We start from the raw sequence: 14,756 nt of genomic DNA, 5'->3' as shown, positions 1-14,756 counted from the left end.
AGATGGGCTTCAGATTGGTTTCACAGGTCGGCGCAACATCGAGGGCCGAAGGGCCTGTACTGCGCTGTTATGTTCTATGTCCTCTCTGGAGGAGGTGGGAAGGAGTTGATTAGAATAGCCGCACTGGCTTTTTCGGAAGTCCCAATGTGTTTCCAGCAACAAATTCAAGGTGTTTTATGTCAGAGCAGTCCTGAAGATCTGAATGATTGAAGTTCTGCTCGTGTCCTGGAATTTTAAGACTCTCCCTTTCCACCAAGCAGGCAGCACTCTGAAAACACCAGAAGTCTACAGCTCCTGAGGTTTTACATACATTTAGTAATTACCAAACAGAAATTAGGCTACAATATCGCAATCTCATTACCTGTGAATATAAGTCCTGTCGGACAATATAGAATGACTCCTACTAGACGTAGCTGCAGCTTATATCCAATAAACTCCTGTCCCATTGCACTGCCAGCATAAGTATTCATTTTCACAAATAATTGACAATCTATTTGTCTTTCAGTTTTCAGCAGGTCACCTTGCAGAATGTGATTCCATAAACAGTGGTAAAAATCCTGGAATCCTTTTTTAATACAATTAAGTAATAGCAATTTTATTTGGCTAGTGATTATAGCTATAAGCCTTCTATTTAGGATTGATTGTTTTGAACTGTAGGATTTTTGGAGTAATGTGAACTCTGCACAAATGGGAATGTGCTGAGACTGAATGAGAAAGGGATGATACTGGCTCCGTTACAGAAACGTTATAGCCCAGTCAATGTGTCTTCAGTCTTTGACATGAAGTGTCCGTGTAACTTCTTTGCTCAAACACTTGCGTCCTGACAATGGACTGTTGGCTTCTCTCCTTACTGTGTCATTTTATATCTCAATATTGGGTCAAAAGAGAAATTTATTTAATTTAGAAACAATCGCTTCTGCCCCTTTTTTCTTCCACACATCTGGCTTGGTTTGTAGGAACATATAACTGGTAAACCTTACATTTGGGTTGTTTGTGCTTCATTGTGGAGTGATGGATTTGTCACTTGAGTATGGGAACACTGACCTGACTCTCATTTTGCAATTTGCACTTGGGATCCTCTGCTCCATCCTGACGTGAGTCAACTTTGACCCATGCTCTCTCCTAGGCTGTGGAGTGCTTTCCCTTATCTATCACTCCGTCCAGGCTCTACTCTCCCCTGCCCTCTGCTACGTTATGGTCTCTTGGCTTAACTTTGTGAGTTAGTTGCTAGCTTTATAAATTCTAGATCCATTTTAATTTAGTTTAAATCCCACTAATTGCCATGATGGGATTCAAGCCCATGTTCCCACAGACCTGGCCCTTAAGATTACTAGTCCAATGATAGTACCACTGTATCTCCTAAATGTTCCAAGTGGGAATTGAACCTGAGCTGTGTTGGGGAGAACATGGAATCCCAATCGAGTGGTACTTGCAAGGCTGAGGAGGAGCATGGGTTCAGTTGGATGGATGAAATGCCCTGGCCTGCATTCACTGGGATACAGATTATTTCTCCTATTCCCATACATTAAGGAGAGAGTCCTCCACTCCTAGTGTTGAGGTCCAGGGTAGATCAGCCATGATTCTGTGGAATAATGAAGCAGGCCTGAGGGGCTGAATGGCCTACTCCTGCTCCTGTTTCTTGTGTCCTTGCAAGAGAAAGAAGGGAGACCCTTTTGTAGAAACGGGAGTAAGTAAAAGACAGACAGATGTTGGTTTTTTTTTTTTGAAAAAAGGTGTGAAAAGTATAGATACAGAGCGCATTTTTAAAAAAAAAACCAAAGAACTGTAGATGCTGGACATTTGAAACAAACACAGATTGCTGGAGAAATTCAGTAGGTCTGGCGTCTGTGGGGAGAGAAGCAGTTAGCATAGATACAGAGAAAGACAGGCAGCAGTAAAGAAACACTTCTGAAGGAGAGTCATATTGGACTCAATGTTAACTCTGCTTCTGTCTCTCGACAGATGCCACCAGACCTTCTGAGTTTCTCCAGCACTTTGTTTTGATACAGGCAAAGAGATGTTTAAGTGCAACAGGAATACAGTGGCAGGGACACAAGTCAATTTTAGATATTTCCCACAACTTGTGACACAGGAAGCCAACATAATGGCAGAAAGAAATCCTCCGTTTTGAGAATTTGTCTGAAATGACATTGGTTGCTGTTTTGTCAAATGTTGTGTGGTTTTGCCCATTAAAGTGAGCCAGTAATTGCTCATCATGTCAACTTGAGCAGTCAATGACTTTTTCTCCCCGAAATTTAAATGTTGCAAATCAAAATTAGCCTATTCCCAAGAGTTATGCAAATTGCTAAAGATGTGAGGACCTGTCAATACTGAGTTCGGCTCCTGGAGTTGGAATTTAAGTCAGAATTCTCTTTCTGGTATAAACATTTCAACTGGCATTGTGTTTTAACAGATTGATCAGATGACATTGGCATCCTTGTTTCATCTGTGTCATTGATATTGCTTCAATATCTACAGACATTAGCAGGAGGAGAAGAGAAGCTGGAAAGACAGGAAATAAAGCTAATATATCTTATTTTCAGAAGTCACACGGCACCAGGTTATAGCCCAACAGCCTTATTTGAAATCGCAAGCTTTCGGAGCACTACCGTTCGTCACCTAACACAGGAGTGAGGCTTTGAAAGCTTGTGATTTCAAATAAACCTGTTGGATTATAACCTGGTGCCGTGTGACTTCTGCTTTTTGTCCAGCCCTGTTCAACACCAGTGCCTCCACATCATGTCTTAGTTTAAACATAAGGTGCTTATATTTGGTAACAGTGACTGCCCAAATCTGCTTAGCTACGTAAACTACAGAAAAGTGTCTTGACCCCATCATGGTGATGGAAGTGTAGGGGAAGCATTGACCAGAGAATGAAATACTTTTCCACCATGTGTGGGTAGAATTTTGTCACCAGGAACTTCATTTTTGTTTTGGGTGGAGTAACTTAACACTTTTTACGGAATTAATTCGACAGAAATTGCTCAGTATTCATTTTGGGTTTTCTCCTTTTTGTCTTTGCAGCTATAACACAAATCTCTTATGTCCCTGAAATTGTGTCAGATACTGTACTAGGGCGAATCTCACAAACAACAGTTGCACTTGAACAGCCGCTCTGTGTGTTTAACAGTTCAGGAACAGGCTGTGTGAACTGTGATGTTTGGCTGCTCGTGGCTAACTTGGCGGGTGAGTATCTTTTGTTATGTCTGACGTGCTGTTTTGTCTATAGTGACCATTCAGACCTTTTTCCATTTCCAGTCAGGTTAAGGTGGCTAGTGAGACCGTTGTGTTGGTTCTGGAATTTGCATAGTTTATGGCTATGAAAATCAAATCATGGGTGATATGATGGCTCAGCGGTTAGCACTGCTGCCTTACAGCACCAGGAACCCAGGTTCGATTCCATCCTCGGGCAACTGTGTACACTTCACACCAACATGCTTGTGGGTTTCGTCCAGGTGCTCGGGTTTCCTCCCTCAGTGCAAACATGTGCATGTTAGGTGGATTTGCCATTCTAAATTACCCTGTAGTGTTAGGGCACGTACAGGTTAGCTGGTTTAACCACAGGAATTGGGGTTATGGGGATAGAGTGTGGCCCTAGGTCTGGATGGGATGTTGTTTTAGAGGGTTAATGTGGACTCAATGGGCTGAATGACCTGTTTTCACACTGTAGGGATTCTATGATTTGAAATATAAACTTGAATAAATAATGACTGTGTCGATGTCATAAGATGGTTGGACAAGGTTTACTTGAGTGATTGGTTGAAACTCTTTTTTTGTCAGGCTTTGTGCATTGCGTGGCCAACTGTTGGAAGGAGGGAAGAAGGACGTTTTGTGTTCTAGGTGGAGTAGGGACTAGCAATATCAGGGATGCCAATGTTTTTGGAAAATCAGACTTGAATCAATACGTGGACCTACTGATAACACTGCACTGTTTTAAACAGCCGGATCTATCTTTTTATTTCTTCTTTTCTCTTCATAGACTTAAGTGACTACCTCTAAATATTGTTCACCTCAGCTGTTTCATGTTGTAAGCACGCCTTGGGAAAGAGGTTTCTCCTGAATGTTTCTGTCAGAACATGAGGAAGGGTCACTGGACCCAAAATGTTAACTTTTTTTTTGAAAGAAAGAGATGCTGCCAGACCTGCTGAGCTTTTCCAGCAACTTCCATTTTTGTTTCTGATTTTACAGCATCCACAGTTCTTTTGGTTTTTTTTAATAAAATTGCATATCTGTTCAAAATTGACATTGCACAAAATCAGTTTCTTCTGATATTGTCTGTCATTCATCATACTTACAATTACAGTCAATGTTTACATGTCTACAGTGCAAACCAGGGGATTAGATCCAGTTCCCAGTCTCACTATTATTGGCTGAAAGGCCTTCGACAGTGACCTTGCCTCGCTGCTCCTTATGGTTGTGGTTGCCACAAGCTCTAGAATATCTACCAGGGCTGAAGAATAGAGAACAAATATTGGCCCTGTCAACAACGACCAAATCTTCAGAGAATTGGGGGGAAAAAATGGAAAGGCATCTTGTCTAACCGATCAAGCCTCTTTCAGGACACCCCTCAACCTTCTCTCTTTCTTTTTCCTTTTGAAAGACAAGAACATGAGCTTGTTCAGCCATTACTGAGAGTAGCACGGTGGCTCAGTGGTGAGCACTACTGCCTCACAGCGCCAGGGACCCAGGTTCGATTCGACCCTCGGGTGACTGTCTGTGTGGAGTTTGCACATTCTCCCCGTGTCTGTGTGGGTTTCCTCCCACGGTCCAAAGATGTGCAGGTTAGGTGGATTGGCCATACTAAATTGCAAATAGTGTCCAGGGATGCACAGGCTAGGTGGAACAGCGATAGGGTAGAGGGGTGGGTCTGAGTGGGATGCTCTTTGGAGGGTTGATGTGGACTCAATGGGCCAAAGGGCCTGATTCCTCACTGCAGGGGTTCTATGATTCTATTCTATGATAGTCTGATCTCTCAGTTCTGGTATCAACATTGTAGATGTTTTAAACACCTCTGCTGGAATTGATGGTTTTTACTTGATTTTTCTGGGATTATCCTTTTAAATCTCTCCAGCATTTTCTCCAGTGTCATAACATCTGTTTTGTGATTTTATGTGGATCGGAGCTTTCAAATGTGTTATAATTAGGTATAACTTAGCGGCCTGCTTTTTAATTCTGCTACTCTAGATATTTTGGCCTTGGCCTGCATCACAGACTGATTTACAACTTTATTCTTTTCAAATTCAGGAGTTGCAGCATTTAATAATATCAAAAATGAATTTGTGGATCCTTCACTTTTTACGTACCAAGGTGCTTTCACTGGATCAAATGGTTTTTACTTCACTGTTAAAACAAAAAGGAATGTTTACTCTTGTCCACCAACTGCTATTCCTGGCCAGATCTTAACTTTGCGAGTTGGGTCAGAAGTGCCCTGTACAACTCCAAATTGCAATGCACCATTACCTACTGGTGGGAAATTCCGGTAAGTCAAGTCAGGAATCACTTTTTTTTTTTTAATGGGCAGGTAGTGAATGCCAAGCTGTATGTTAATGAAGTTGCCACAGAAACACACGTAGGCAGTATTTTGTTTGTTCTTTCATAGGATGTGGTGTAAACATGAATCAGAATTTTCCAATCTGTTGGCAATGGGCTATGAGGTGGGAAAGCTGGTAAAATGGCATGGGAAGACGGTGGGAGGATTCTGGTGTACTCCTGCCATGCTATCTTGTGCTATATGTTTGACATGTAATGAATCTTCTAAATATTAACTGATTAAAACTGTGTAATGAATAGCATTCGGTATTAGCAGAGACTGATTTTTGTGCAATACCAACTTTGAACAGTCATGTAATGCAGTTTGGTAAATTCTGTGAATGAAGTCCATTTGGAAAGAGAAATGTGAGCCTTCTTACTGCAGTGAAATTTGATTCCATGCATCAAAACATGATGAGCCTCTGGACAACTAGTTTAGTAACATTTATCATGATGGTACTGCCTGCCCCAGATAGTAGACTATTTTTAAATATTCTGAGATATTGTGCAAGGAGATGGATACGGGTTAAGTTTTTCTAATGAAGAGAAAGAAAGTTGTTACCTTTCAAGGTTAATCTTATTTTATTTATTTTTTGGTTTTAGAATGAAGTATGTTTTGATTGATCCTGATAGAAGTCCAAGCAATATTGTTGCAGAAACGCAATTTACAGATGAGATCATGCTGCTAAATGGTAAGTATTGCTGTTGTTGTAAAAAGCCAAGAACCATTGTCTCTTGTTAACTAGAATGTGTGTACTTGTGGGGTGGTGGGGAGGGTAAAGTCAGTGGAATTGTGCATCTACAGATACCAAAGTTGTCTCCTCTGGTTAGACCATTCCAGAGCTTGCACCACATGAAGTCTGACTCTGTATGTGCATCTCCTTTTTTTTTTGAGAAAATTGGATTTCCTGTGATGTTGCAGGATGTCAAGTGAGAATTAGAGGGTGGGATGGTTATTCATAGGTGAGTGAGCAGGATTGAAAAGGTGGGATGAAATTTGATTCCACCAGTAACTAATAATGACCGAACAATATTGAATTGGTAACTATATGTAACATTGCTAACACTCTGATCTTCCCTCTTAATCAACAGTAATACAATAGCTCTATAGGCAATTGATAGGAATAGTGTAACTCCCCAAAATAATGCAATCAATTTGTACTTGCTTTGCAATGCCAAGCAGAATTCCTTTCTAGCACAGCGAGGTCTTGCTCCCTATCTCTGAACCAGGGATCTCAGTCAAAGCCGGTTCTGACTCCACACAGCAAGAGTGACTAACAGAACTGGTGCCCCATAGTGAGCATTGCAGTGAAGCAGTCTGAGAAGAACATCAAAAATAGGCCCTAGAAATCCTGGATGCATTGGTGGTCATCTTTCAAGATTCTGAAATAGTTCCTATGGATTGGAGGTTTGCTAATACACCCCAGCCTTTAAAAATGGAAATGGACAGGAGGCAGGGAATTATAGACCAGTGAATCTGACATCAGTAGTAGGGAATTTGCTATGGTCCATTGTAAAGGATTTTATAATGGAGCATCTGCAAAACAGTGACTAGGTTCAACAGAGTCAGCATGGATTTGCGAAAAGGAGATCATGCTTGACAAATCTGCTAGAATTTTTGAGGATGTAACATCTAGTACCAACACTCAGTACGCACTGCTGCTTCTATCTACGAGATGTACTGCAGAAATTCACCAAAGCTCTTTAGACAGCACCTTTCACAACTACCCCTAATTGAAGGACTGGAGCAGTTGGTACATGAGAATGCCACCAACTTCAAGTCTCCCTCCAAGCCACTCATCATCCTGCCTTGGAAATATTTCCTTTCACTGTCACTGGGTCAAAATCTTGGAAATCCCCTGCTAAGTGAATTTAAAAAAAAAAAAAAAAATACTAGTCGAGTTGGCAAGGCGGGGGGCAAGTGGATGTGGTTTATTTGGAACTTCAGAAGGCTTTTGATAAGATCCCACAAGAGATTAGCATGAAAAATAAAGCACATGGTATTGAGGGATGGTGTACTGAAATTGATAGAGAACTGGTTGGCAGGCAGAAAACAAAGTAGGAATAAATGCCTTTCCTCAGTGGCAGGCTACTGCATGGATTGGTACTAGTACCCCAGGTAATCACAATATAAATGATTTTAGCTGAGGGGATTAAATATAATATCTCCACATTTACAGATGACCCAAATTTGGGTGGGAGGGTGAGCTGGGAGGAGAATGCAGTGTGATTTAGATAAAGTGAGTGGGCAGATACATAGCAGATGCAGTATAATGTGGGTAAATGGAAGGTAATAAAAAAAATTGGATTATTATCTGAATGGTGATAGATTGCACCTTCCCCCTTTCTCAATGAGACCTGGCTGTCCTTGTATACCAATCCCTGAAAATAAACGTGTAGGTATATCGGGTAGTAAATGGTATGTTGGCCTTCATAGTGAGGATTCAAGTACAGGAGCAGGGATGTCTTGCTGCAGTTGTACAGGGCCTTGGTGAGACCACACCTGGAATACTGTGTGCAGTTTTGGTCTCCTTATCTGAGGAAGGATGTTCTGGTGCTGGAGGGGGTGCAATTGAAGGTTTACCAGAGCCTGGACTTAATGAAGAGTTTTCAAAAAATATGATTGAAACTGTAGTGTGGGAGCAGGCCATTCAATCCATTGTGCTGGTGACCTCTCCTCTAACCCCATTCTTCCTGCAGAAATATTTCTACATGTATTGCTCCTGTTTAAGAGTCATCGTGTTGTTTCCATCTTCAACTCAGTCACTTGTGTTGGCCATTTTAAAAGTGGCTAAATGATGCTTAATTTTCTGTGAAAGACACTAAAGGAACAAGTTGGGAACAATTGAAAATCTGTAATAGAGAAAGAAAAGATCCATTTCAGTCTCGATCCAGTTTTTTGCTAGGTATTTCCAGATTTTCCTGGTGTTTGTTTGAAATGTGGGGAATCCCAGTGGTGCATTTTGAACCAATTTTTATTTTTTATTTATTTATTTATTTATTTTTTTGCTCTCTTTCTCTTCAGCTACAGATCCCAATATCATTGACCCCTTTTTGAGTCGCAGTGGGGGGATGGTTGTCATAACAACAATTCTCTCCATTCTGCTCTTCCTGCTGCTGGCAATGTTTGCAGCTATGCTCGCCATGGCTTGGTAAGTGACCTGCTTCTAGAGTTTGACAATCCTGACCATTGTCAGATCAGGACCAGCTAAGAGCTGGATGATAGAAACATATGTGGAAACTTAGATTTTGTATTAGGAATAGGCCATTCGACGACTGTTCAATATGATCACGGCTGATCAAACTCAATACCCTAATCTTGCAACTAGCACTCCTCCCTCATTTCCTTTTGATTCCTTTAGTCATGAGCTATATCAACCACACCCTTGGAAACATATTTTAGCCTCAAACCACTTCCTGTGGTACTGAATTCCACAGGCTCCCCACTCTCTGTGTGAAGAAATTTCTCCTCATCTCAGTGCTAAAAAGTATACACCTTATCTTTGAACTATGACCCCTTGGTTCTGGATTCTCTACCATCATCTTTCCTGTATCTAACCTGTCTAGTCTTGCGTCTCTTGAGGTTTCACTTGAGGCATCCCATCATTCTTCTCAGTCAATCAGAAAACCTTCACACTACTAGAAGCAATAACTTCAACCATTTTTATTGTCTGGTCCCATACAAAGCCGAGCTGCTCATTGTGTAGAACCGTGGGGTCTTTTTAATATGCAGTAACAATAACAACTTGGCCTACACAGACCAGAAAATCTCAACTCCATCCCGCTGCTCTGAGTTAGTGTACCAATGGATTCTGCTGTGAAATTCTTTCTTGCTGCTACGCAAGTAGAAAAAGGAGCATCAAGTATGCTGTTCATGATTGCTATCTTGGTCAATGTATAACTGTTAAAAAGAGACCATAGGTAACTGTGGCTGTGATGACTCTGTCGAACTCGTGATTACTCTGAACCCCCATTTGGAGGTGTATGAGGGTAATAGAGATCGCCAACACAGAGTTAACAGCTTCAGCAAGTTTGTAGGGAAAAAATTAGGAAGAAGATTTAACCATAAGTGTTTTCTGAAATGTCTGACTGGTTGTATACTGCTATTTATTGATTCAGCTCCCTACAAATCTATTGCAAGCAATGTATCAATATAAACTAACACTGTTCCTTATCTTTCTGTTCCTTGCAGTTGCAAAAAATCTGTAATGTCTGACTTCCCTGAACCTATAACCACGTTTGGTTCCCTCCGAGAATATAACACTCACAGCTTGCAGAAAAGACCGGGTGTCATTACTCCAAAGGGCATGATGTAAAGCAGTGTCTGTGGTTGAACCACAGACTGTGGACAGGAATCTGGCAGCCTCATTCCTCCTTGGTCTCTCCAACTACCCAATTTCACAATTACAGTGGAATACTCATGTAACTATGGTGTTTGGAATGATGAAGTGTCTTTACGCTGATGATTCAAATGTCGAGGTGTGAACTCCTTAAGGTTAACATTTTTTCCTTTTACATAGTGCCAGTGTTCTTTCTGAATAACAGTGCAATACAAAATATTGTTGAATTCAGTTTGTTGAAGCTTTTTTTTCTTGCACTCAGCGCAACATTTGCAAGAATAACAAAGCCAAGAGGGACAACCTTTATATTGTCTGAGAAGGCTCTACTAATTAGTTGGCAAGTGCACTCTGGTAGAAACTTTGACATGGAGAATTACCAGTTAGATGATGACTGACACTTAACTGCCAAGTTTTATTTAAACTTAAATTGTGTTGATTCTGACTGCCTCGGGAAATGTACCAATGATTAATTGTTGTCTGTTTTGTCATGATTGCAAGACAAAAAGCTTCAACAAAATATCTTTTGTTAGCAGTACTCTACTGTTTTGTACAAAAACAACTATTTGCAATATAAGGTATTAAAAAAATCTTTGTCTTTACAGTGGAGGAGTAAATGTTTTAGACCTCTTTCAATCCCACTCAACCGCTAGCTGCTGTTTTGGCTTTAGAGTACCGTTTTAATTGTTACCCCAAAAGGAATACAAGGTCGTGATTACAGATTCTGGTTCTTGTCATTGTTTCAATTAGAATCTAAATCAGTCATTCACAAACCCAACATGTTAGAGTTTGACTCTTTCTCTTTATGTTCTTCTGATAGCATTTTGCACTCTTTCAACCAAGTAAGGGGGAGGGGTGGCTGTATTACTGGACGCTAAAGATACGGTCCAATCTTATCCTTTTCAGCATCTGAGATGCTGCTTTTCCCTGGGAATTATGCTGGTAACTGGGTTTATACTAATTTCTGAGAAACACCTTTTTTTTTTTTGTTTCTTTGAATGCCTGGAGCCCAGGTAAAGGCCCCTTTGTGTCTGGATCATTGTGCCAAGGTGAGAATTTGGTTCAGTTGGTTTTACCTTGATGCAATGTGGCCTAAGAACACCACCTACTCCATGGCTAAAGCATTTACTCCTCCCATTTTCTCTCGGTCAGCTTTCCTTATTTTGCGAATTATGCTTTATTTCTTCCATTTGAAATATTTCCTGTACAGCGTACAGCTAATATCTTTTAGCTGTTTGTTTTTTTTTAAAATACCATATGCTGCTCGATCAATTAAACACTCCTGATGCAGAGCTTCACAGAACAGGAGTGTGTGTAGGAGTTTGGGATGGGAAACCCAGTTGGTTATGTTTGACATCCATATCACATTCCAATCATGTGCAGCTCTGCGCTGTGGGAAACTAGTTAGTAGTATTGACCCATTGCTTTAAAGTCAGCTGGAACAGTTCCAGATGTTGGTGGCCTCTCGTTTTCCAACACTTTGAAGTCAAACTGCCAGAGGAAGTAATAGATGCAGGTACAGTTACAACATATTTAAAAGACATTTGGACAGGTACATGAATAGGAAAGATTTAAAGGGATATGGGCCAAAAGCAGGCTGGTGGGACTAGTTTAACTTGGGGAAACTTGGTCAGCACAGACTAGTTGGACCAAAGGGTCTGTTTCTGTGCTATATGATTAAATCATAACCTAAAGAACTTGGAATGTAAATGTGTTTGCATCTGAAACTAGAATCTAAGATCCAATTGGTTTTGTACAGATTTGCTTCAAGATTTAATGAGTTTGGCAATGAGACAAAATGAGTTGTGAATGTTCTGTGGAAACCAAGAATCATTTCTGACTTCATCCTTCCATTTTAAACTTGACAAGTGATCTCCGACTCTTGCTTAATGCTCTCAACTGTGAATACATTTGAATTTCATACGTTTAGGCCATTGGCACAATATTATCAGGATTGCATCTTGTATATAAAAATTTTTAGTTAGGCATTGAATGTTGATGACATCAGGAGTTTCTCATTATTGAAATTTTATGGATAAATTCCAATCGAAAAGCCAAAGAGCTATGTATATAACAACCAGCTTTATACTTGTACTGTGCTTAAGAAGTTTGCTGATACTTGACAGGGAGGGACCTTGGCGTTTTCCCCCACATTGTCCCACAAAATTCCACACCCAGACTTTCCCACTGAGTAAATTCAGTCAGTAGTGCCTCCCAAAATAGGTATTCCTGGAGGTATCAGGAGTTATTTCCAGTCTCCATCCCCATAGCAAGAGACTATGTGAAGGCTGTTGTCACTGTTGTTAATGATGTGACACTCTGAGGTCGAGGAGAAAGTAGTCCCCCTGACCTAACTCTTGTTTACAAGTCAACCCAGAATGGGACAAAATACACTAAATAAATCAAGCAAAAAAAGCCTTGTAGTGCATTAAGTTCTCATCCACATTCCTCCATGGGTTTATCCAACATTTCTTTGGAAAAAGGCTTCCTTTCAGAATTCTAATGAACAGCATTGACAAACTAACATCATCCTGTAGATAAAGAACAAATAAAACCCCACAAATGTTAGAAAACTGATCACGTTTGCCTCCTCTTCATGCTGAATTATTACAAATGAACAGCAATTAAATAGAATGAGAGATGGGGCAAGATGAATGGGATGCACAGGGGGGCTGTTTTTGGTTCTAGAAAGTCCTTTTGACTTCTCTTTACTTTGAATCTCATTGAAGGCAGAAACTGAGAAACTATTTATCGAGTGTTTGGTGTCTCCTGGATTCATTTAAAATTAAATGTGTTAAAGTGCACCTCACAATACACCACCAGCAGGATAGACTGAGCTGTTAGTAGAACCACCCTGTTTTGAAATATCTTGTGTCTATTATAATATTTTATCTATTACTTTTATATATTGTTGTATTATTGAAAATCTTTTGACCAATCTGAATTCTGTAGGGAATGTGTAAGCTTTATCTGAATAGAAAATGATTAAGCAAGAAAACAGTTCACTTCTGAATTTATCTTCTAACTATTGTTAAATAAGTGAGGGGTAAGATCTAACAGCTGTCCTTTTTGTTTAACCTACTGCTGTCTGAGGAGAGAAGTATCTTTAACTTGGACACTCCAGGCTCCAGTTCTTGTCTGGAACTGAAGGGGATGGGATATCTGGGGTGGAAAAGGTTGTCAGCTCTCCGGATGGGAAATATTCCTGGAGGTATCAGGAGTTATTTCCAGTCTCCAAACAGCCCATTCCCATACTCGCGTCATGAGTTACTTCATGTGTGTATTATTGTGGTTCAAAGTGACATGTAATCAAATTTATTATCTAACTAACCCTTGACACTTGGCAATTTTGGGGTTTGCAATAAAAGTCTTCAATTGTGTCTTTTCTTATATAGCCCCTCTGATTTCTTGCCCTGAGTGTTCACTGCGTTATACAAGATAAGTAATTAATTAATTACTTAAGACTCTTTCAGGATGACAAGGTAGATTTTTTTGAAGTTGCTCCTGCAATTGGGGATTGCTTGTCTGTCATATTTCTTCTAAAAATTTCTGATTTCTCATTTGTGAACAATTAAATTAGTGGACGCAATGTTGTTCCTTTCTCTCAAGACCAGCATTAAAAGGAACATGACAATACATATTGCAAGTAAAATAATAACTCTTGTGTGGGAGTATTCAACTGGGTAAATAAAAATCCCTTTTGGTGTGGGACTTCAGAAGCCAAGGAAGCAATAAAATTTAACGCTTAGCCACTGAGGATGAGAAACAGAAAACACTTTGAACAATATTTAATAGATGAAGGTATTGCGGGATATGGAGCTAGTGCGTAAACAGATATATTCATGATCTAATGAGGAACATGGGAACAGGTATATACTGCTTTGAGCCTTGATCCCTGTTCCACCATTTACTTAGATTTGTAGGTGATCTGAATCTTCATTCCATCCTCCAGCCTTGGTTTGTAACTCTTAATGTACATACTTAACAAGAAGTTATCAATTTCTATTTGGAAACCTGAATGGCCTTTCTCCACTCTTAAGGTGGTGCCTTTTTGGTCTGGGCTGTCCCTCAGGAAATAATTCCATTTTTTTCTATACTTACCAAATCCGTTATTCACATTAAACAGCAATTTTCATTTGTATAGCATTTTTAAGCTACTTAAGTCTCCCAAGGAGAGTTTCAAACTCGATTTTAATTTTGTGCCAGTTCAGGAGATAGTGTTCAAAGATCTTGACCTTCAGGGGCCTGTTAAAGGTGATGGAAGGGGAAAGAATTTGGGAGGGATGCACTGAGTGTGGGGCTCAGGCAGCTGAAGGAAGGCATGCTTGTCTTTGGAAGGAACAATCAAACTCTGCACTCCTATGCAACTAGGAATACGAGGAGTTCCAAGATTAAATGAGTGTTCGAGGGTGGGGAGGAGAAGGTCATTGAGGGGTTTGAAAACAAAGATGGCTAATTTTAAATTGAAGCCAAATTGCATTAGTAAGCACAGGGATGACAGGAATGGGATATGATATTAAGAATAAGGAGGAGTTTTGGATAAGCTTGCATTGTTTGATTGGTACAAGTTGAGAGAAGGTAAAATGTGGAAAGTACGTCAAAGCAACATTAGCATTTTTTAAGTCAAAAATGTGTCTAGATGTGGTTTTGACAGCAGATGAGCTAAATTAGGCAGCATGACGGAGGTGGAAGCATTTGGTTTTAGTGTTGGAGATAACAAGGTGTAGAGCTGGATGAACACAGCAGGCCAAGCAGCATCAGAGGAGTAGGAAGGCTGATGTTTCAGGCCTAGACCCTTCAGAAAGGGTCTTCTACCCTTTTTCTGAAGAAGGGTCTAGGCCCAAAACGTCAGCCTTCCTGCTCCTCTGATGCTGCTTGGCCTGCTGTGTT

At 40.3% G+C, this 14,756-nt stretch overlaps 1 protein-coding gene across 1 annotated transcript in view; it reads left to right on the top strand.

Annotated features, from left to right (window-relative positions):
• upk3b (uroplakin 3b) overlaps window positions 1–13,246 on the top strand; it is a 26,655-nt gene extending 13,409 nt beyond the window's left edge. Inside the window, exons 2-6 of the mRNA XM_048612790.1 lie at window positions 3,025–3,186; window positions 5,245–5,479; window positions 6,133–6,221; window positions 8,555–8,681; window positions 9,722–13,246. Coding sequence (XP_048468747.1) covers window positions 3,025–3,186; window positions 5,245–5,479; window positions 6,133–6,221; window positions 8,555–8,681; window positions 9,722–9,845 — 737 coding nt within the window. The 3' untranslated portion in view covers window positions 9,846–13,246. The remainder of the gene's footprint in view (window positions 1–3,024; window positions 3,187–5,244; window positions 5,480–6,132; window positions 6,222–8,554; window positions 8,682–9,721) is intronic.
• The last annotated feature ends 1,510 nt before the right edge of the window (window positions 13,247–14,756 follow it).

The sequence above is a fragment of the Rhincodon typus genome, chromosome 26, assembly GCF_021869965.1.
Source record: "Rhincodon typus isolate 14 chromosome 26, sRhiTyp1.1, whole genome shotgun sequence".
Lineage (NCBI taxonomy): Eukaryota > Metazoa > Chordata > Chondrichthyes > Orectolobiformes > Rhincodontidae > Rhincodon > Rhincodon typus.
Note: the sequence above shows the minus strand (reverse complement) of the source record. Positions and strands in the feature narration are given on the sequence as shown.